The sequence below is a fragment of the Schistocerca cancellata genome, chromosome 1 (genome assembly GCF_023864275.1).
Source record: "Schistocerca cancellata isolate TAMUIC-IGC-003103 chromosome 1, iqSchCanc2.1, whole genome shotgun sequence".
NCBI classification, from domain to species: domain Eukaryota; kingdom Metazoa; phylum Arthropoda; class Insecta; order Orthoptera; family Acrididae; genus Schistocerca; species Schistocerca cancellata.
Genome location: NC_064626.1, coordinates 209208954 through 209234182, shown reverse-complemented (window position 1 = coordinate 209234182; position 25229 = coordinate 209208954). Strand labels below are relative to the sequence as shown.

At 39.1% G+C, this 25229-nt stretch overlaps 1 protein-coding gene across 1 annotated transcript in view; it reads right to left on the bottom strand.

Annotated features, from left to right (window-relative positions):
- The window catches only part of LOC126169121 (kinesin-like protein KIF23), a 162778-nt gene that overhangs the window by 115247 nt on the left and 22302 nt on the right, over positions 1 to 25229 (bottom strand). Inside the window, exons 3-5 of the mRNA XM_049920616.1 lie at positions 10896 to 11060; positions 7762 to 7960; positions 4234 to 4372 (exon numbers count right to left, since the gene is read on the bottom strand). Of these exons, the coding sequence (XP_049776573.1) occupies positions 4234 to 4372; positions 7762 to 7960; positions 10896 to 11060 (503 nt within the window). The remainder of the gene's footprint in view (positions 1 to 4233; positions 4373 to 7761; positions 7961 to 10895; positions 11061 to 25229) is intronic.

Below are 25229 nucleotides of genomic sequence, written 5' to 3'. Positions count from 1 at the left end.
CAAGACTTCTGGTCAGGTGAATACAGGGTTGTAAATACAAAATCAAATAGGGGTAATGCAGGAGTAGGTTTAATAATGAATAAAAAGATAGGTGTGCAGGTAAGCTACTACAAACAGCATAGTGAACGCATTATTGTGGCTAAGATAGACACAAAGCCCATGCCTACTACAGTAGTACAAGTTTATATGCCAACTAGCTCTGCACAGGCTGAAGAAATGGATGAAATGTATGACGAGATAAAAGAAATTATTAAGGTAGTGAAGGGAGATGAAAATTTAATAGTCAAGGGTGACTGGAATTCGAGAGTAGGAAAAGGGAGAGAAGGAAACATAGTAGGTGAATATGGATCGGGGTTAAGAAATGAAAGAGGAAGCCGCCTGGTAGAATTTTGCACAGAGCATAACTTAATCATAGCTAACACTTGGTTCAAAAATCATGAAAGAAGGTTGTATACATGGAAGAACCCTGGAGATACTAAAAGGTATCAGATAGATTATATAATGGTAAGACAGAGATTTAGGAACCAGGTTTTAAATTGTAAGACATTTCCAGGGGCAGATGTGGACTCTGACCACAATCTATTGGTTATGAACTGTAGATTAAAACTGAAGAAACTACAAATAGGTGGGAATTTACAGAGATGTGATCTGGATAAACTGAAAGAACCACAGGTTGTACAGAGTTTCAGGGAGAGCATAAGGGAGCAATTGACAGGAATGGGGGAAAGAAATACAGTAGAGGAAGAATGGGTAGCTCTGAGGGATGAAGTAGTGAAGGCAGCAGAGGATCAAGTAGGTAAAAAGACGAGGGCTAGTAGAAATCCTTATGTAACAGAAGAAATATTGAATTTAATTGATGAAAGGAGAAAATATAAAAATGCAATAACTGAAGCAGGCAAAAAGGAATACAAACGTCCCAAAAATGAGATCGACAGGAAGTGCAAAATGGCTAAGCAGGGATGGCTAGAGGACAAATGTAATGATGTAGAGGTTTATCTCACTAGGGGTAAGATAGATACTGCCTACAGGAAAATTAAAGAGACCTTTGGAGAAAAGAGAGCCACTTTTATGATTATCAAGAGCTCAGATGGAAACCCAGTTCTAAGCAAAGAAGGAAAAGCAGAAAGGTGGAAGGAGTATATGGAGGGTCTATACAAGGGTGATGTACTTGAGGACAATATTATAGAAATGGAAGAGGATGTAGATGAAGATGAAATGGGAGATACGATACTGCGTGATGAGTTTGACAGAGCTCTGAAAGACCTAAGTCGAAACAAGGCCCCGGGAGTAGACAACATTCCATTAGAACTACTGACGGCCTTGGGAGAGCCAGTCCTGACAAAACTCTACCATCTGGTGTGCAAGATGTATGAGACAGGCGAAATGCCCTAAGACTTCAAGAAGAATATAATAATTCCAATCCCAAAAAAAGCAGGTGTTGACAGATGTGAAAATTACCGAACTATCAGGTTAATAAGTCACAGCTGCAAAATACTAAACACGAATTCTTTACAGATGAATGGAAACACTGGTAGAAGCCAACTCGGGGAAGATCAGTTTGCATTCTGTAGAAATGTTGGAACACGTGAGGCAGTACTGACCTTACGACTTATCTTAGAAGAAAGATTACGGAAAGGCAAACCTACGTTTCTAGCATTTGTAGACTTAGAGAAAGCTTTTGACAATGTTGACTGGAATACTCTTTCACATTCTAAAGGTGGCAGGGGTAAAATACAGGGAGCGAAAGGCTATTTACAATTTGTACAGAAACCACGTGGCAGTTATGTCGAGGGACATGAAAGGGAAGCAGTGGTTGGGAAGGGAGTGAGACAGGGTTGCAGCCTCTCCCCAATGTTATTCAATCTGTATATTGAGCAAGCAGTAAAGGAAACAAAAGAAAAATTTGGTGTAGGTATTAAAACCCATGCAGAAGAAATAAAAACTTTGAGGTTTGCCGATGACATTGTAATTCTGTCAGAGACAGCAAAGGACTTGGAAGAGCAGTTGAACGGAATGGACAGTGTCTTGAAAGGAGGATATAAGATGAACATCAACAAAAGCAAAACAAGGATAATGGAATGAAGTCAAATTAAGTCGGGTGATGCTGAGGGAATTAGATTAGGAAATGAGACACTTAAAGTAGTAAAGGAGTTTTGCTATTTGGGGAGCAAAATAACTGATGATGGTCGAAGTAGAGAGGATATAAAATGTAGACTGGCTATGGCAAGGGAAGCGTTTCTGAAGAAGATAAATTTTTTAACATCGAGTATAGATTTAAGTGTCAGGAAGTCGTTTCTGAAAGTATTTGTGAAACATGAACTATAAATAGTTTGGACAAGAAGAGAATAGAAGCTTTCGAAATGTGGTGCTACAGAAGAACGCTGAAGATTAGATGGGTAGATCACATAACTAATGAGGAGGTATTGAATAGAATTGGGGAGAAGAGTTTGTGGCACAACTTGACAAGAAGAAGGGACTGGTTGGTAGGACATGTTCTGGGGCATCAGGAGATCACAAATTTAGCATTGGAGGGCAGTGTGGAGGGTAAAAATCGTAGAGGGAGACCAAGAGATGAATACACTAAGCAGTTTCAGAAGGATGTAGGTTGCAGTAAGTACTGGGAGATGAAGAAGCTTGCACAGGATAGAGTAGCACGGAGAGCTGCATCAAACCAGTCTCAGGACTGAAGACCACAACAACAACAACAACCCGTTGAAGTGACACACTCCTCTCCCCCCAGCCATATGGGTACATAACAGCCCCACCATACGAACTGGTTACCTGTGCTGGTGACCTAGCAGGGTGAAAGGGGGCTACAGTGGGGAAGGGAGAAAGGAAGAAATCCACACCGTAGATGCTGAGTTCTTCCCGATATGGCTCTCACTAAAAACAGGAAATTTTGAAGTGGGGACCTAAAAACCAGAACAAATGAAAGAACAGGCAAAAGGAACAAAATTTCAATCACTACAGGAAACCAAGTGGATAGCCAGGTCGACATTAATCAGTACACCGAGAGAGGGGAAGGAGGTGGCATCAGGGAAGGAGCGAGGATAGGGAGGGAAGGTTAAGGAAATGCTGACAGGGAATGAAGAATGGGCCACAATAGCTTGGAGCCCCGGGTGCGCCAGGGATGAACTCACGAAACAACCGTGAGCCCCCTGGGTGGTACCTTTATCTGAAGCTATTGTGTCTCACCATGTTTGAATGTATAAATGTTGCTCTTTCCAAAGTTCAGTGCCGAAGTTTAGTAGCCCTGATTTTTTCTGACTCCAAACATGTGCAACTTCACTAAAATAATGTTATTTTATGAAATACTGAAATCATAAATTTCATTTTGAGGAAATTTTTGGTGGGCTCTGATGCTCAAATTTGAACTTACTTATAAAATAGTATTAATAATTAATACTTTTTCAGATTATACAGCTTTCAGCTAAGTAGAATAACTACCTTCTCTAACGTGCACACGTGTTATCCATTTTCCTTACCTTTTAGATTATTCTACAGCATTATGTGCAATAGGCAGCAGTTGTGAAGGTCTGGCAAGCTAGTACAGTTACTGTGCAGGTTCGAGATTTGCAAACGATGAGGATCTATACTAACACACCATACCACAACCCAGTACAAGATGCAACACAAGGGCAACAAAAATTGGTTTTTCAAAATTTTGCGTAATTATTGACCGAATTTAAAATGCTTCCATGATCTAATCATTAACAAGTATAAGAATATATGTTTAAAGTTTAACACAATAAGACAAATATTACAGTTAGACACTGTGTATGCTGAGGCAGCATAACTGATCAATCAGTCAGTCAGTCAGTCAGTCAGTCAGTCAGTCAGTCCATTCACTATCTGAGAATGAGATCACTTAGTGACTTACAAGGAAGTTTACATGTAATTTCAAACCTTTCCTGAACTACCTCTCACTTACATGCTTAAAGTCAAATATTTCACGCAATAATTCGTCTGTAAAGTAATCAGACATTTGATGCCATTTTAAACATGGGAGTTCAATTCTTTAAAGACTCATGGGTTTACTGATAGGCACTATTATGATTATGAACTGCCAGTTTTAGCTTTACATTGGGCTAAATGGAATCTACACAAGACACTGTACTGATGCAAGGACATTTAACACACAACCTGTTCACCATAATAGATGTGACATGTCCTCCAACTACCCTGATCTTCAGTGAATATTTCAATTATAAACAGCACATTAACAATCCTCACCTGCCTCCCGAAGCCTCTGGCCACTGTTCTTTGTGCGATTTGTACGTTCACTACCTGCTAAATCAACTAGTGACAGCTGGCTGATACAAACTGCTCTCTTATCTTGAAGCACCGTTTCTCCTTGGCCATCAAGAGGAGCCTGGTGGCAAAATGAATAATGTTGAACATTGCATTGCAAAATTGAACTATAATACATGTTTAGAAATTGCCCAGTCTCATTTCTAAAAAACTTATCTTGTTGTTTCAATAAGACGTTCAGCATAAATTGTATGAGGGCTATTCATAAATTTAGCTCCAATTGACCAAAAAAAAAAAAAAAAAAAAAAATTGGATTTTTAAATATATACAACCTGTACTTGCTGTTGACATTGCTTCTCCAAAAGTAACTGTGCTACCCAACACCAGATTCTCTAATTCTTTAATTCATCAGAGAGTGGTACCCCCTGATGTTCCAACCAGTTGGTGACAACTCGCACATCAGTCCTGACTAGCCAGCCAGGTTTGCACAAGACATGGAAACCTCTTTGTGCTAGCTTCAGACTTTAGGGAGGATACTGGGAACACTCCCAGCCAGAAAGTAAGTTTTTCCTTCCTTCAGAGTGTGGTTGTGCATTGTTGTGAAATAGAGAGATGATCTCAGGCCACTTATTTTCTAGTAATATTTGAGCTAAATTGTCTAATTACCACATCAATACAACTACGTACCAATTAATTATCTTTTTAGTGTAAAATTCATGACTTGAGAATTTAAATTTGATTTGTGGTAACAACTGCAAAACAAACAAGTCTCAACGTAACAGATAAAAGTAATGGTGAACAAAAACCTGAAATTTTTGAGCCATATGCTCAAAGCTGTTAACAAAAGCATCCTTTAAGCTGAATTAACCTCCAAATCGAATTAGTAGTTGAGATTATAGCCACAGCTCTGAATCAAGAAGGATGAAATGCAGAGCCTGTTGCTCCAAATTGGCATGTAACTCGTCATCAGTCTATACGAGGAGGCTGTGTTGAAAGTTGATACCTAGTACCATATTGACGGATATGGCAAGTCGGGAGGGGGTCGAGTTATTGTAATGTCACCCAGCTTTTAACAGGTGAGCACTGCCCATGACTGAGTGGACAACACCGTTTTAATCAGAAATGAACCACTTTTCATTTTCAAAATCCCTGCTGCATCCCCAAACTTGTGCTCAAGATGTTCAACACAGAACAATGTGGTCAAAAAGTAATTTCAATAAGTATTGTGGGGAGTTGCCTTTTAGCCCTACCTCACTCCCATATAGCAGCCACAGAAAGAAACGTAGGGTCTCCACATTTTAGTGGTTCTGAAGTAAGTTTGATCTGCTACATTTACGAGTCACCTGTGTTGGTGCTACCCACTCCAAATGGGGGCTCTCCCCCACTCAGCTGCACCATAGGCAACCTGGCAAGTTAACCACTGCTTTAGTGCCCATGCCCCAGCCAAGATTGGCACATGCACCTTGGTTTACATGGGGAGTTTCCAGTTCAGACACTAGTGTTATTTGCAGTGTCATTTTGCCATGTATTGTTTCATGTTTGCTGCTATCTCATTTAAATCCTGTCTGCCTAATAAACCACGAAACTAGAGTGAGACAACAGCAAACGCGGAAGAATATACATATCATGTCATGTTTATATTCGTATTATTCTTATGCTTAACAGTGATACAGTCAGAAATGAAGCACGGCAATGGACTAGATTTTTAAATCTAAGATGACTAATTTCTGTGCAGAATGTAATGTACTAAAGAGGCACCTGCAAAGATTTTCAAACGGAGAAAAATTTTCGCTAAACTCTCGTTCAGAACATCTATCATACGCAGTCTATTATTTGATTCTTGTTGATCATTATCAAAGAAAGCAGCAGTGTAAGTAACAACAAATAGCAGCCTCTTGCCATTGTTTCGCTAATGAGACGATTCCTCCCCCCCCCCCCTCTCTTTTTAATTGTAAGCGGCGGTAGCGGGCTCAAAGGCAAGCCATGCTGCGAGCGGCAACAGGCCATAAACACACACTATCAGAATGCAACAAAAAGTGCATGAACAATACAGTAATGCATTTTCAGCTTAGAGTGACAAACACCTATAACAAAGAAAACTGGGCTCATCAGATCAAAGAAAAATAAGCAATCAATTCAAACCAGACGAAGCACGTGAAAAGGGAAGGGTACCCGTATAAATACGGACAGAGTGCCTGATGCATATCAATGGCTACCTGGTAAAGCTTAGCTGCTAAGCTTATGACTCGAACCAAACTACTGTAGCTGTATCGTCATTCATTTGACCTAAATTGTGTGTCATATTACAATGGACCAACTTTGTTTCGATTTAGAGATGCGGCCTAAAACTTTTCTCTCCCCTTGAATTTCGAGTCTCAAATTTCAGGTGCGGCTTAGATTCGGGAAATTTTTTTTCCCTTGATTTTGAGTCATTGTTTGGGTGCAGCTTAGATTCGAGTAAATACGGTACCTGTCAAAGACAAATCAGCAAAGAAGTTTGGGGGAATTAAATGGTGGCAATCACGTTTATGGAGCAATCATATCTTTCTCCACAGGCTGCAATCTAATTTCACATAAACTGCACTCTTTGAGTAAGATGCTGACTAACAGAGGCACTTAGCACACACAATTTATTGCTGCTTATCTACATTTTTCACAGCTTCTTCCAATTAATAATTTATGCATAAAAAAGTACACACTGGTAATAAATCTTAATGAACACAGGTAATTGTTTTCATGTGCTATTTGCTAAATTGAAATTTTGTAAGCACAATATAATTTAATGTTGCCACATATATGTATCTATACTCAAACTATGGAAACATTGGTGGAAAAAAGAATGCATTCCCATTATTTTAGTTGAAGATTCAATAGTTTTTGTCACATATTTGAGTTTCACTATAATTATGTACCATGGAAATTGGTTGCAGAATTAACAGTTGGGTTTCAAGACTAATCACTTGAGTAAAAACTTAACTTGGAACCTGTATCTCAGGAATATGTTCTGAATGTTTAAAGTTATTTTCTCTGATTTTCATCAACTGGACAGGCAGAAATTATGTAAGAGCATTGCAGTCACATAGTACATTATCAGCCACACGTAATGCAAAAGGCAAATATTTTTGTAAGTATGACTGTAAGTTTGTGCTACCATAAGAAAAGTAATAATAATAATGATAATAACCACCAAATCATCTTCATTTGTTAATTTTAAGATTAATATACCATTACACAACAGACAATGAATCTCTACAGTGTTGACTACTCCAGCTTGCAGAAAGCAGTTGAGTGAACTGATCTTGTTGCTGGCAGGAGGGACAATAACTTCATCCACTTTTTCTACTTGTTGCAGGCAGACTGACAACATGATTACCATGGTCTCCTTTTCCAACCATTCAAGTGCCATGAAGCATTTGTTTATTCCTAATAGCCAATCTGAAGTTAAGTTACTAATAGCCCTCATACAAAGTACCATTTTCAAATGTAAGTGTATTCCATCGTAAGATTTACCTGCACCAGTCTAATTGTGAACACCGAGTGACTACGACTTGACTCAGCATTCAGCGAAGTGTGAGCCATCCTTTTACGTTTCTGTCCTTTGTAAAATAAATCAAATGCTTCTTCTGTTGATTTAACTTCCACTTCTGTCACACCATGTACATACATATTGTGATTAGCATCTTCCCTGATGATTCGACTTTGCAGAGCTCTAAAATTAACAAAGCAATAATTTTAGAAGAAATAGTGAAACAGCTCACTGTATCAGCTATGGCTACAAAGATTTTTACATGTTTTGTGTTATTTGTTTCAAATTGATGCAAATACCACCTGTTTATGTACTTTGTGCCCTTATACAAAGAACTAATGTATTTTTATTTCAGATGAACACATATGGATGTATCATGTCAATGGAACATTTGGAGCATAACTTCCTATTTATTACAGAAAAAAACGGAAGTTCTTAAAATACAACAAAAATCTGAAATATAACAAAAAATCTAAAATAAAAAATCTTATTGGTAACAGCAATGCTGTAGACAATTTATCTGCATTGCTTTATGAAGGTAAATAATGAAATTTATATCACTGGTAAAAACCCACTTTATGAACAGACACATGTGCAGGATGTTGGAATACATATTTTACAACCTCATTTTTGTTGTTTGGTTCAGATGCTGTAATAGTTTTTGCCTTGTATAAATCAAAATATATGCAACTGTCCTCGTGGTATTTAGAGTGTAGCGTGATACTCTATGCGTATCACTAAATTAAAGACACCTGCCACATTTTTCTGTCAGTATGTGAAGGCTAACTCTCACACACTACTGTGGGGATTGTGATACGGTATTTACTGACAGGTAGCCTGATTGATAAAGGAGATTTGTGTATACAATTTGTTACTGCTATACCAGACTAGTCCTCTAGCGATAGATACACAATGCTAACTAAGCAAAGCCAAGGCAGGTAGCCAGTTAATGCTGAGGAAAAGGCACAACATCTTGAATGAGTTATTCAGACCAAATCTGTTTCTAAAGTGTGAAAGAACTCCAAATGTGTTACATGAAAACAATCATCCACAACCAGCAGTACAGAAATCTCATGCAGACAGGCAGTATGTATTTGAAGCATCATACCAGCCAACCTAGGACAAGTGAATATGACACAGAGAACATACCTGTGGCTTTCCACCATTCACCGCCAAAGACTCTTTGGAGGATGTCTTCACCACAATTAGTTTAATAGTAAACTATTTTGCAACAAGCACCACAACACCAGGCCAAGGCTGTTTAAGATATCCTGAACCAGCATATACAAAAGAAGCAGATGGACTCCTTAGCCTCCTTGGTAACCTGACATTACACCTTTTGACTTATTCCATTAGAGGTTTTTCAAAGATATACTTTACTAAAATAAAAGGAGCAATATCACAAAAGGGAAGACAAAGATCACTAACACAAATGCCATAGTTGTACACACAATACGCAGTGTGGCTGGAGCTCTAATACAAGTTAGCTCTACCATTTTCTAAACATTGGATCCTTGAATACCATATGCCACATCAGGTCATCTCACAAAAGAGTGTGAAATACTAACTGACTACGCTTGAAATCTTAGCTATGAAACAGTTCGGAGCTAAAGAATTTTAATCAGATTCCAGAACTTTGAAAAACAAGGTAATGTACATTGTGCAACACCTTCCTAGTTTTAGGCAAGTAAGCATATACCGTTATACGAAAGTTGAAAAGGACACATGAGCATTCAAACATAGTGCATTTAGTCCAACCATTAACATGCTACAGCCATCTCTCGTCATTTAACTAGATAATCATAACTGCACCTGATGGTTTCACGTATTTGTCAACTTTTCCGTTTGGTAAAGAATCTAACCATTATTAATAGATATTATTTCTCCAACTGAACACTGCGAGGCAACTGTTTCATTACCCCTATTTTGGATTTTAAGAGAAATATTCACAATTTAAAATTTTTAGAATTACAAATGGAAAGTAGTGTCATTTGTTTTTGTAAAATAAAAAAAAAAACATTTGCTACATGAAATAATTAGTCCTAAAAATTCAGTCTCATTACCTCTCTAATACTATTAATAAACTTATTTTCTTTTATTTGACAATAAAATGGAAATTCTGAGTTGCCACCAAATGGTGAGGCTATACATAGTTGGGATCAAGAGCAGACGAGATAGTCCATAGTTATTCGTAAGAGACTGTCCATAGTTATTCATAAGAGACTATATCAATCATAAGGATAAAATCCAATTTGTATGTGACCCGCCAGTGCCTTTTATTATGTTTGTTTCAAAAGAGAATATTTGTTAATATTATCTGGCATCATCAATGTATGTTCTGTGGATAGTGAAGAATATACAAGGATGATTCAAAACTTCTATTATATAAGGAACTCATGTGCAGAAATGTACAGTTTGGGAGCAAAAGTCAGTTGAGCATCACTTTCAAATCTCCAGCTCCAAAGCCTGCACACAGCAGAGACAATGAGATCTGACCTGTGTGCTGTAGCAGTACATGGCACAGGCAGTTTTTTGAGTACTCCCAGTCAGGTCCTCTCTTACGTAACTACATGAAACTAAGAACGTCCTCATCAATGCCTTGAGTGCAGTATGTCGTTTGAGCACCACAGCCAACCTTATTAATTTCAAATACACCAATTTCCCATAGCTGTTTTAGATGGACAAAGGTGTTATGTGATGATGTAATTACAAAAGGGACAGACAACAGCATCCTCTTCTGAGCTTGTGTGTGTACTGTGAAGCAGCACAGATGAAAGTGAGCCAATCTTCAAACTTACTTTACTTCCAAACAGTACACTTCCAGACATGGGTTCCTTATCAAAAATTCATCTGTTAAGTCCCCTATACGAACCCTAGAATCACGTAAAGAAGAAATTTTGAATCAACCTGTATAGCAATGCCATGTTACTTTTCGATTATACCATACGCCAATGCACCACCAATGTTGAGATTTTAGTTATTGAGTTTGCAGTCACAGATGAAGGAGTTTAATACTATAAGGAAACCAAACATTTCAAGTCAAGTATTTTGATTTGGACCAACAATTACAGATTTCAGCTCTTAAACATGATGCTTGATATTAGGAAATAATCTTTACCTTTGCCTCAAGCAATCTTCTGGTATTTCTTCCAATAGATCATATGTATTGTTATTGTAAATTTCAATGTATGTGACAAATACTGCATATGTATTGTCTTCTTCAGCACAAGTCAATTTTGTTGAATCACTCACTCTTTGCTCCTCAATATAATTTGGTTCTTTCCTGGAAACAAAAACGATGCAGATTAAACACGAAAGTCCATTCTAAAAAATACAGGGTGTCCCAAAAAGAATGACCCGATTTTAAGTTGTAATAATATTGAGACAAATGTCACTAGGTAACTGAAACAGCACTAGATGTAATTGACATGGTCTAGAGTTTCAGAAAAAATCCGCTAGATGTCGCTACAAGCGCTGACCTGGAGCGTGCAGCCAGTCTCTCGCAATATGGCGTCCGCGCAACAGAAGGCGTATTGCGTTATTGAATTTAGTTGTACTCAATCAGTGATCGTATTTCAGTGGGTGTTTCGTACTCTATTTCGCACTAAACATTTCTTCCTTACCTCGTGACATTGCTGAACTAAAAACAATAATATCAGCTGCTGTAGCTTCAGACACCTTACGCTCTGTTTGGAATGAATTCGGCTATCGGCTAGATGTTGTCTGTGCAGCCAATGGAGGACATATTGAACATTTATGGCAGATTTTTATAAACTTCTGTCTTTTCTCAGTAATTCAGCATGCAATTTGTTGGTGTTAAGCCCTTCTTCCTAATAAAGAATTCTATTTAGAATAAGGTCATTTTTTTTGGAACATCCTGTACAAAAAAAAAAAAAAATGAGGGGTCATTTAATGCAGTCTCACAGGGGGAAAAGGTAACAATTTCAGAATTTAGGCATGAATACTTACATGTCTTAATAATAAAACTGCCAAGTAGCACAGTCCTAACAGCAACAATATTTGATAAATTCATGTTTGAAGTGTCAACTGTGTGCACATGATCATCAGTCCAGCACCATGTCACGATTTTCACAGATCTACTTCCTAGTAGTGAGTTGACATACTGTCCAATTTTTTATGCATCTTGTACATAGGCGACCAAGATAATGACAATGTGCGATGAGTAGGACACATCATATGTATTTTTATGACAAATGTTGAAGAATACACTTTCACGCTACGCTTAATTTTTTTTTTTAAGTGTAACTATGTACGGGAAAACAGTACAGAGCTCCGATTTTGTACTGTAACCCCTCAGACCTAATATGAAGTATAAATAATAAAAGCATCTGGCACTGTAATTAATAGTCCTTATCTTCATTTAAAAAGGACTCCAACATAAAAGAACGACAAATTTGATGAACATCAAAGTACTGGGACAGGGAGAGGGGCAAAGTCAGGACATGCGGGGACCAAGCAGCAATCGGTATTGTAATTGTAAACTGTCGAAGCTGCGTTGGTAAAGCACCGGAACTTCAAGCGCTGATAGAAAGCACCGAAGCTGAAATTGTTATAGGTACAGAAAGCTGGCTGAAGCCAGAGATAAATACTGCCGAAATTTTTACAAAGGTACAGACGGTGTTTAGAAAGGATAGATTGCATGCAACCGGTGGTGGAGTGTTCGTCGCTGTTAGTAGTAGTTTATCCTGTAGCGAAGTAGAAGTGGATAGTTCCTGTGAATTATTATGGGTGGAGGTTACATTCAACAACCGAGCTAGGTTAATAATTGGCTCCTTTTACCTATTTCCCGACTCAGCAGCATTAGTGGCAGAACAACTGAGAGAAAATTTGGAATACATTTCACATAAATTTTCTCAGTATGTTATAGTCTTAGGTGGAGATTTCAATTTACCAGATCTAGACTGGGACACTCAGATGTTTAGGACGGGTGGTAGGGACAGAGCATCGAGTGACATTATACTGAGTGCACTATCCGAAAATTACCTTGAGCAATTAAACAGAGAACCGACTCGTGGAGATAACATCTTGGACCTACTGATAACAGACCCGAACTTTTCGACTCTGTAAGCGCAGAACAGGGAATCAGTGATCATAAGGCCGTTGCAGCATCCCTGAATATGGAAGTAAATAGGAATATAAAAAAAAGGGAGGAAGGTTTATCTGTTTAGCAAGAGTAATAGAAGGCAGATTTCAGACTACCTAACAGATCAAAACGAAAATTTCTGTTCCGACACTGACAATGTTGAGTGTTTATAGAAAAAGTTCAAGGCAATCGTAAAATGCGTTTTAGACAGGTACGTGCCGAGTAAAACTGTGAGGGACGGGAAAAACCCACCGTGGTACAACAACAAAGTTAGGAAACTACTGCGAAAGCAAAGAGCTTTACTGCAACTTTAAATGCAGCCAAAACCTCTCAGACAAACAGAAGCTAAATGATGTCAACGTTAGCGTAAGGAGGGCTATGCTTGAAGCGTTCAGTGAATTCGAAAGTAAAATTCTATGTACCGACTTGACAGAAAATCCTAGGAAGTTCTGGTCTTACGTTAAATCAGTAAGTGGATCGAAACAGCATATCCAGACACTCCAGGATGATGAAGGCATTGAAACAGAGGATGACACGCGTAAAGCTGAAATACTAAACACCTTTTTCCAAAGCTGTTTCACAGAGGAAGACCGCACTGCAGTTCCTTCTCTAAATCCTCGCACAAACGAAAAAATGGCTGACATCGAAATAAGTGTCCAAGGAATAGAAAAGCAACTGGAATCACTCAACAGAGGAAAGTCCACTGGACCTGACGGGATACCAATTCGATTCTACACAGAGTACGCGAAAGAACATGCCCCCCTTCTAACAGCTGTGTACCACAAGTCTCTAGACGAACGGAAGGTTCCAAATGATTGGAAAAGAGCAGAGGTAGTCCCAGTCTTCAAGAAGGGTCGTCGAGCAGATGCCCAAAACTATAGACCTATATCTCTGACGTCTATCTGTTGTAGAATTTTAGAACATGTTTTTTGCTCGAGTATCATGTCGTTTTTGGAAACCCAGAATCTACTATGTAGGAATCAACATGGATTCCGGAAACCGTGATCGTGTGAGACCCAACTCGCTTTATTTGTTCATGAGACCCAGAAAATATTAGATACAGGCTCCCAGGTAGATGCTATTTTCCTTGACTTCCGGAAGGCGTTCGATACAGTTCCGCACTGTCGCCTGATAAAGTAAGAGCCTATGGAATATCAGACCAGCTGAGTGGCTGGATTGAAGAGTTTTTAGCAAACAGAACACAGCATGTTGTTATCAATGGAGAGACGTCTACAGACGTTAAAGTAACCTCTGGCGTGCCACAGGGGAGTGTTATGGGACCATTGCTTTTCACAATATATATAAATGACCTAGTAGATAGTGTCTGAAGTTCCATGCGGCTTTTCGCGGATGATGCTGTAATATACAGAGAAGTTGCAGCATTAGAAAATTGTAGCGAAATGCAGGAAGATCTGCAGCGGATAGGCACTTGGTGCAGGAAGTGGCAACTGACCCTTAACATAGACAAATGTAATGTATTGCGAATACATAGAAAGAAGGATGCTTTATTGTATGATTATATGATAGCAGAACAAACACTGGTAGCAGTTACTTCTGTAAAATATCTGGGAGTATGCGTGCGAACGATTTGAAGTGGAATGATCATATAAAATTAATTGTTGGTAAGGCGGGTACCAGGTTCAGATTCATTGGGAGAGTCCTTAGAAAATATAGTCCATCAACAAAGGAGGTGGCTTACAAAACACTCGTTCGACCTATACTTGAGTATTGCGCATCAGTGTGGGATCCGTACCAGATCGGGTTGACGGAGGAGATAGAGAAGATCCAAAGAACAGCGGCGCGTTTGGTCACAGGGTTATTTGGTAACCGTGATAGCGTTACGGAGATGTTTAACAAACTCAAGTGGCACACTCTGCAAGAGAGGCGCTCTGCAGCGCAGTGTAGCTTGCTCGCCAGGTTTCGAGAGGGTGCGTTTCTGGATGAGGTATCGAATATATTGCTTCCCCCTACTTATACCTCCCGAGGAGATCACGAATGTAAAATTAGAGAGATTAGAGTGCGCACGGAGGCTTTCAGACAGTCGTTCTTCCCGCGAACCATATGCGACTGGAACAGGAAAGGGAGGTAATGACAATGGCACGTAAAGTGCCCTCCGCCACACACCGTTGTGTGGCTTGCGGAGTATAAATGTAGATGTAGATGTATAAGTGCAATGTAAATTTATTTTTTGCTGAAATGTTTCCATATCTGGTAGCACTCTAAGGCGCAAAGAAAATCACCGTAGTAAAATATTCTTGGGCTCCAAATGGCATCGAGGGTTAACTGTCCACAAGCTTTCAGCACATATCTCCTCTGTCACAGTCAAGTGGCTGACTGTCATGTGAATGCCACTGCTGTGTTGATATAGCAGCGCCGTTGCCAGCGACATCACTAGTACCCCATCCCAAACCATATATGGCAATGTCTCAGTTGCGCAAATGCTGCGCTTACTTAAACTCCCCAATCACAGGATCCAAGGCCGTACTCCGGTGCAATTCACTGTTTTTATTGAGGATGTTGTCCGATATTTTGATTCTATTGCTTCATTTATCACACTACCTCAAAAGCCGTTGGTCCATTTAATAATAGAAGTATCGTTGAATGCATGAAAAATGGACAGCAATTTGCATTACACAATACTTCTGTTATTAAATGGACCAACAGCTTCTAGGATAGCATAATACATGAAGCTACAAATCAAAATATCAGACAGCACCCTCAACGAAGATGGTGGATTGCAGCTGAGTACGGCCTCGTATCCTGTGACGGAAGAGTTGAAGCGGGCACAGTGCTTGCACAGCCAAAGCACTGCCAGATATGGTACGGGACTGAGCACCACTGAAGTCAGTGGCAGCAGCGCAACTATATATACCTGGAAGCAGCATTCACGCGACTGTCAAACCATCTGACAATGCCAGAGCAGATCTCTGCCAAAAGCTTGTGGGCAGTCAACCAATTGTACAACTTAAATTTAAGAATATTTTATTAATGGATATGGCTGTGAGTGCATGCACTCTTACATAAAGATCATCTTAACTCACTTTGTTCACTGGCAAAAAATGAAAATGCTGCACGCATGCACGCACGCACAATCAACATTACAGGGATTAGTAAATGAAACCATGTATATTCCTTGAAAAATTATTACTAAAATATTCGTGGTTGACCTGCAGATCAGAACTGTAAACAAGTGAGAGCTGAAAACAGTCATCAATCATTTTACTTTGCGTATATGCTGTATTTCACTGTTAAATGACTTCGGTGTAAAGAATTACAAGACACCTTGGGTGTGATGTATCAGTACGCATGTGACACTATCCTTACCAATATGTTCCAAAACTCCGCATATAAAAACAGGATTTTCCGGTGCTCATACCTCAGGTTCTACCAGTGATAAAATGGCAGAGTCAATTGTTGTGGATAGCCCTTGGGCTACAGACCATTTGCATAACCAACAGAAGGATTATCTTGCTGTCACTATCCTATAGTATGTCAACAAAGTATGACTATTACACCATAAGCAAATTGTTTGATTCTTCTTCTTCTTCTCCTTTTTTTTTTTGCATTTGATGTAGTCTACGGTGGGCCTTAGGGGCTTATGGAGGCACTATTAGTTCAAGGGCTGCTCCTCACAAAGCACCAAAATAAGTTTACATTTTTTCATACCAAAACATAGCTGTTGATTCCAAGACTGCTATCCGCAGCAAATGACAAACTTATACAATATATTCCTACAATCCTGATCTCTAACAATCTCAAAAATTTTCTTGTTAACTTTAGCCATTTCCAAAATACAGAAGTTCAAAGTTGCCCCTCTTGTGCACACAAAATACACTTCTAAAATCTGGAGCGATGCGAAAACTTAGCTAATGAAGTGACTTAGCATGGAGATATGCACTGTAAATTGTCTCCATTTTCATCAGAAGGGTTCTGGGTATCCCATGTTTTAGTACTGAAGTACATGCAAAACTTTGTGTACATCAAATCCAGCCTGAGTTGTAGAATTAGTTTTGCATTAGTTCAGTTCCATGTAATTAAACTACAAAAATTTTACTGATGCATAAGTTTATTTTGATCCGAGTGACACGCCCTGCCGTGGCAAGGAAATGAAGGGAACCAGTGGAAAAAAGGCCAATATGCCCCTGTTTAAATAACTGACATGTGGAGTACTTTTTATAAAATTCCCAAAAAATTTTTGCATGCAAATGTATTCACACTAATTTTTCTTAGAGAAGGACACAGTGACAATGGGAAATAGATAGGAAAATTCAAATTACTGGAAGACAGCAGGCAGTGGTTGTAGTATAGAAAGAGTGAAGGGAGATTCCAGGGTGATTCGTGTTACATTTTGAAATCAATGGTTAATTATGCTGATATTTTTATCAATCTATAAACTTGTATTTTATTTTGTAAATCACCCACGATACATTGTGTTATTCAGGCAAAGATGTTGAATTAATATTTAAGCAGTGAAGAGCTTTAAAATTAAAGAACAAGAAAGTAATTCATATTGTGACTGATGTTACAAATGTACATTTAGGTCGAAGTGTCCTCAGACTATTAGGAGTATGGATATGGTTTTTATCACAGAAAATGCAAATTAGGTTGGCATTCAAATGACACAGTTACACATTTCTAAAAATATTTATACAAAGTAAAATATTGTAATATATTGAAAATGCATATGACTCAGCGTTCCATGACTCATGTTACTTGCTACTTATTGTTGGAAAAAGTTTTTCCTGTGAGCAGAGAAATAAAAATATGTATAACATTATTTACCAAATAAGATAAGTTTATCATTTTTTAACACTATGAAAAATTATAAGAGCATAACGTCTGGGAAAACAAATTGTACATTCAATTAAAATTCAGAGAATTGAAAATATCCTCTTACACTGACATCAGATGGATTAATTTTCTTTATAATTTTTTCCTGTGTGCACAGTATTTCATCACATTTTGCAGGCCATTCCCAGCAATGACCAGCACGCTCCATTGCAATGATTAGATAAGAGTTACCAAAAATTGCACGTATCTCTCCAACACAGAATTTATGATCATATTCTAGTTTGTACCAGTCTCCAATTTTGACACCTTCTACAGTATCTTCAGTATGATGATCTGCAGCAGGGAAAGTCTTTGGAGACAACAGATATGTTTGTAGTAGTACTTTCTCATAGTGAAGGCAGTGAGTGCTTTTTATGTTTAATACAGACAGTGCTAAAGAAAATATTTGAGCCATATTAAGTTCCACATTGATTACTTCAATTTCATCAGTAGACATAAGAAAAACCTGCATAGCTGTGGTACTTGCAGCTGCCTGAGCAAAAGTTGATGCATCACCAGCTCCGAATTTTAACCTTATTACAGCATTCCACACTTACTATTTCGCAACTGCGCAAATTGCATTTACAACTCTTTTACCACGTAGCAAAAAAGTTTCAATACTGAAGCTGAGGTACAGCAGCAGTAATATATTTGTTTTTAAATTGTGAGGCAGGTCCATTTGGCCAGATTGAAACTACCTTCGCTTTTTCAGGTATAGTTGACAGTACCTCGCTAATGTATGCAATCACTTGTTAAAAAGAGTACAAATATGTTTGCCTGCCAAAATTTTTGGGACAATTTTTAAAGGTGCTGAGGAATGTAGAATGAGAAACCCTGCACAACCCTTTCCATTCAGTGTTTTAAGCAGGAGCACATCTGCTTTTTTTCTCTCTGGTCCTTATTCTGTTACTGCAAATTAAAAAGAAAACTAAGTGAAATAAAATTTGCAAGCATTAACAAGAGAATTTCTTACATACAATATAAAGACACAAAGATTTTTGCATGCAGCAGTTTAATGAATTCAAACATAAAGAAGCAAACTGTATTTTTAAAATTCTTCAACCATGTCAGAGTTGTTGACTTGATCAAAAACGAAATAACTTCATTTACAGCAGAAAGCCAAAATATTTTCATAGCAATTACTGTAAAGTTTATACAACTATTTTAATTGCATTGTTAGCTGCAACAGACAGAAGACGTGCTTTATTGGTGCTGCACATTTTAGCGATTTTGATCAAGATAAACTTACACTGCAGGGTGGTTGTTCAGCACACCAGTATAAAAGTTGGGCACAGAATCAGCTAAGCAAAAAATCTGTGCAATACACATGTTTGTTTATATATGAAAGCCAACTTAGGAATTTCCCTTGTGTGAGACAGCTTGTCCAAGATCGTGTATTGATTTGAAGTTCTACATATGCATATTTTACTGTTCACATCGTTTCTGCGTAATCTTTCATTGATTATATCCATACCTGCTTGTATTGTGAAATTTCAAACATTTGCAAGTGCCACAATAAACTAGTATTGTTATCGTCAATTGCAGGTTTGAACTTAGTTCGAGTTCTTTTAAAATCGCTTAGTTTTTGACTCTTCAGATGCTTACAAAACTATATTTCCTTAAATTAGTGGTACCAGTGTTTTGGATACATAATTTAATTCCTAGCAAATCAGCAATTTTAGTTGCAGTTCAGCTGAAGTAGACAATCACCCTCTGAATTTCATTGTATATCAACACAAACATTTATTTTTGACAATTTACGGAATCTACCACTTCCATTTACATAACCTACGAGTAATCAAGTTTTGTGATTTAGTTACTGTAGCACATTTTCTAACTAACATTTTATATACCTATATACTATCTGCATCTATTGTAAATTAACTTTGTTTTCAAGTTTGCTAACAACTATAACATCAAAACGTTTTAAGAAACCAATGATTCCACTACAGATTTTTGTGTTGCCTTAACAGAAATCTCATTTTGTGCACTTGCTGAAATTCTTCCAGGGAATTAGCCTCTTTTTAGCTCAACAGATTAAACGATAATCAGCAGGTTTAATTTCAAGTCTTTGAGACAATGGGCATGCTGGGTAATGCAGAAGGATAGGCCCAAATGGGAATAGGTATGCATGGAGTCTGAAAGGAACATGGGTGCATTCATGCTAAGGCAGATGAGGGTAAGTTGATTGAGAAGGTCAGACAAGAGGACATCTCTCGGACTGGTACTGGGAGAACCCCAAAGGGGATGGTGCACATTAAAGTCACTGAGCAGCAAAAACAGGTGAGGTACCCATAACCTCGAGGAAGTCTGCCCTGGTGACTTCAAATGACTAAGAGATGTCAACAGTACAAAGGGAAAAGGTCAACTGAGGAAGAAAAATGCGGACTTCAACAGCTTGAAGCCTGTTAGTCAGGAGATGGGTTGAGTGAGATCCATCATCCTGGATGAGCAGCATGACTCCCCACGAAATGGAATGCCCTCCTTGAGGGGAAGGCCAAAGCAGACCGGGAAGAAACGCAAGAGCTCAACGCAGTCATGAGGACCCAATTTCATTTCCTGGAGGCAGAGTACAAGCAGAGGCTGCATTTCTAAGAGCAGCCGTAAGTCCTCTGATCGAGGACCATGAACATTCCATTCAAGGAGAGTCGTGACACAGAAAAATTGAAAGGGTGTACCCTTAGTAGCTGCTGAGTGCCAGTCTTCGAAGACTCACTGCTACAGTGCACAGAGACAAGAGGATCCTGCTCCATCAGGTCTAAACAGGCATCTACATTCTCCTATTGGTCCAGGGTAGATAAACGGTTGATGGTGCACATGGGTGAAACAGAGGTCGGCCAGACGAGGGTGCCATGTGGTGATACCATCAAAGAGGCCCTCTAACTTGATGAGGGAAGACTTTTCCCCTTAGTTTTGACATCTTGGAGCCTTTTCAGTTGGCAGAGGAAGACTCAGATGTTCGTCGGCTGGAGGAAAATAGAAAGTCTTCACGGGAAAATTCCTTCCATCTTTTCCGGCCTGCTAGTTGTATAACAGGTGACATTGCCCTACGAGGCGAAAGTTTGGTGGCTTGTTGTACACCTGGAGGAGACGGAATGCTACCATGACACTGGGCAATTTCACAACCTCTGTGCTAAATTTGAGGTCACATGTCTGCATGGCCATGTCCTTAATGGAGCGAGATGTTGGAAGCACAGTATTGTGCGTGCCAGATGGTCGAACACAGGGTTTTAAACTACCCACCAACTTATGAGCAACCGGGTAAGGCACTTTTTCCTTCACCCAAATCGCCTGAACAGCCTGCTCGTCAAGATACACAGGACAATCTTGGCAGCAGATGGCATGGTCACCATTGCGCTTGATACAGCAGGGAGGAGGAGGAGGAGGAGGAGGAGGAGGAGGCAGACAGTTGTCCTCTTGAGCATCCCTTCCACAGGTTTGGCCAGGTGTCGACAGGACTCTGGAGTTTGGTTGTAACGTTGACACTGGTAGCAGCGCATCGAGTTCGAAATGTATGGTCAGACTGTGATATCTTCATAACCTGTTATGATCTTGGACGGAAGTACCAAAAGTGAGAAAGAGACTGCATGTGGGCACTAAGGATACATCTACGTTTTTCATCATCTAAAGGACTACAATTGCACCCTGATCAGAGAGGTAAATTTAGATTTCTGCCTCTGTCAGACCATCTAGCAGCCTTGTGTAAATAAAACCACATGAAGAATACAGAGTTCTATGGGCCTTGACATGAACAGGATAGCCGTGGAGGGGCGAAGTTGCAAGCAGTTGTGCTTGAGAATCAGAAGTAGTCTCAAAAATCAAAGTGCCATTTCATAAACGAGCAGGATTTCACAGGGCCAGCAACTGCATCAATATCTTTCTGAACAATAAACAGATTTACCATAGCAAAGAACAGACCGTCTTCAGTATGTGACACCACAAGGAACTGTGGTGTAGCTGGGAAGGTCTTCGAATCATTAGCCACATCCGTTTACGTTTGGTAGACGTTGACGGTGAAAAAGATGATTGGCTCATAGTGAGAAAATCCCCACGATTCCAGCATCTGATGGTGTGCTCCTTGCCACTGGGGACCCCACAGAAGCAGGTGCACCTGCCTTAGGTGATTGTTCACACCTCCTGAACACCTGACAGAAGGACCAATCGGGAATTTAGGAAGGTAGCAGTTCAGGCAACCACCCCTCCCTGGGCCTTGGCTTTACCAGGCTGGGAATCACACGCTACCACGGTCACCTGTTGCCTGTCAGATGTGTGGGCTGGCCAAGGAGCACAGAGGGAGGAAGAAGAAAAGGAGGAACCCCAAACGCTGAAGTGGAGGAAGGATAGGAGAAGAGAAAGCAAAGAAGGAACAAAAGACAGTGGAGACACTGTTCTAATATCTGCAACTGACAATGCAGAACACATTTCCAACAACATCCGAGACATGTTTCCCAAGGGAGGGGAAAAGAATAGCAGGAGGATAGACATGCAGCACAAGAGGAGAAAGATGCTGCGAAGGCTGGGACCCCATGGCAGCCAAGCACGAACCCACCAAAGAGCGGCGAGCCTCATGAGGGAGAGAGTGGGGCCCGTGCCAGATAGGACTAACAGGGGATAATGAACATATACAGGAAAGGACAGCACAAATTGTCACAGGTTTGTTCAGTCCATGGGAGTGTGTTACAGAGATACTGAAGGAACTGAAGGGGAAGACTCATGAAGATATACAAACTATACCGAGAAAGTCTACTAAAGTTTCAAGAACCAGCTTTAAGCTCACACAGGGGTTGTGAGAATAAAATTAGAATAATTACTGCATGCACAGAGGCATTCAAACAATCATTCTTCCAGCACTCCAGATGTGAATGGAACAAGAGGACACTGTAGTAACAGGTACAATGAAATTACTCTCTGCCACGCACCTCTTGGTGGTTTGCAGAGTATAGATGTATATGTAGACAGACTTTGGAATGATGGGACATCCACTTCGCAACATCTTTAAATTCATGTGATAGGCTACCTGGGAAATATGTCCTATGTACAAGTTTTGTGCCCCTCTTGCTGCTGTTGTGTTTCAAGAGCTGCCATGGCAACAGTGGTTCCATTTGTGTCTGCTCAAAGGCTCCTCATTAGAATGGTGTCTGTTGCAATGATCAGCAATGTGTGGTGCTGTTGTGCTCCTAGAATTGTCCTCACTGTACTATACCCATGTTCCAAGCAACCTTTGTACGATTTGTTCTGTAAAGAAACGAACATATTAAAACCTTGTATTCCGTGTGATATTTCTTCAGATTTACTAAGATAAGTTTGTTCTGGGTGTGAACTATCTTGTTAAAGACCACAATGGAAACCAACTTTCCTTCCTGCACAGTCTTAAAACATTGGCATTTTTGTAAAATTTTACTATGTCTTGTTTCACAGTTTCAGCCACAACTACCACAAGTTTTCTTATCACACACGCCATGTGCCCTGTGACACCAAAAGTAACTGCTACTACAGCGGACCTCCATGAATGTGGAGGAAGTTTTAAAACTTTCATCTGTTCACTGTGAATTGAATTCTACATTTCTGAGCAAGGATCTGCATTAAATCAGAAAAGTGGTTGCACTGTTCACCTGAGCACTTCACTAAATACAGGTGTTTGTTTCTTTGTAGGATATCAAACCGTGTGAAACTTTCTTGGGACATAGGTACAGTACAGTACAGTACAGTACAGTACAGTACAGTACAGTATTTGAGTTTTTTTGTTAAACTGTTCTTTGCAGAATATGTGTTTATGTAAGTAAATTTTTTTTTATGTATCATTATTGCTTGTATATATTATTTCACTGATCATGACTAATTTGCAAAAAGATAATAATGATACATCACCACATTTGTGCACTCAAGCTGTATCAATTCTTTATACTGAAATGACTCGACACTGAAACATAAGCCTATACATAAGGAAAAATGGTAACTCTTTTCAGCTCTCACCTATTTACAGTTTTGATCTACAGGTGAACACAAATATTTTAGGAAGACTAAGTTTTCGAGGAATACCCATTGTTTTTACTTACTATGGGACTTAACATCTGAGGTCATCAGTCCCCTAGAACTTAGAAAAACTTAAATCTAACTAACCTAAGGACATCACATACATCGACGCCCAAGGCAGGAATTGAACCTGCAACTGCAGCAGTCGCACGGTTCCGGACTGAAGCACCTAGAACCACTCAGCCACCATGGCTGGCCCTTGTGGTGCTGAATGTGGATAGTTATGTCGCATTTTCATCTCTTTCTTTGCCAATGAATAAAATGAGTCAGGATCTTACTCTTTGCACCTAAGGTTGCTACCAGATATGGAAATACTTCTGCAAAAACTCAACTTGAGATTCAATCCTCCACGTACGTACGTACGTACATGATTGGCTTCACAGCTAAATAAAATAAAGCATCGCAGTTATTATATGCCCTAGGTTGTCCAAGCAGAGAGAAAATTACACACACACACACACACACACACACACACACACACACACACACACACAGAGTGTGTGTGTGTGTGTGTGTGTGTGTGTGTGTGTGTGTGTGTGTGTGTGTATAATCAATTACAATTTTCTCTCTGCTTGGACAACCTAGGGCATATAATAACTGCGATGCTTTATTTTATTTAGCTGTGAAGCCAATCATGTTAGCAAACTGCTGACTTATTTTTGACACATATGATACTTTTCCTACCTACGGCTGGTCTTCAGTTAACTTTTTCTTCTAGTACGGTGATTGACACTCTTGCTAAAATTTATGTTGCACAGCAGGTCATTCACATATACTGTGCACACAAAAAATCTATACCTATGTATTTATGTAAGGTTTCACTCAACCCTTATCCTTTTTTGGGGATGGGGAGGGGGGGGCGGATATGGTATAATAGTCCAATTTTTGTCAGTTTATGAAATTTTAAGTTGTTTAGTATACATATTAAGGAATGGAAACTAGAAAAGTAATATAGTCCAAATACTAAAACGGAGTTATTCCACACTCACCATAAGAAAACTGCAAACTTTGTGAGCAAAGCAATCTAAGATTAAACATATTTTCATTCAGTGATGTTCTACAGGGTAATAGCCAGGTAAAATTTAATCATTGCTCAAAAATAATGGTTAAAACTGTGTGAGGTTCATGCACATATTGGTGTATCTTTTAGCCATATGTTTTAAATATTATCCACAGTCTCACATACTTAATCACTGCTGAAGTTTAACAATTTATTGCAACTAGAGAGGAATAAAATAAAAAGTAAAAATAATAAACTCTGAAATTTTGTTTGTGGTTTAAGACTGATTTGCTGTATTGCCCAAGGTACAGGCAAGGGCAACAAATATGAATGCAAAATAAAGATTGTAGTAACACCTTAACCTTGTTTTCTCAAAAGAAAATAATAATAATAATAATAATAATAATAATAATAATAATAATAATAATTCTGTTCTGAGATACAGCCCTCCAAAGAAGAGACCTCACATACCATTCTGAAATTGT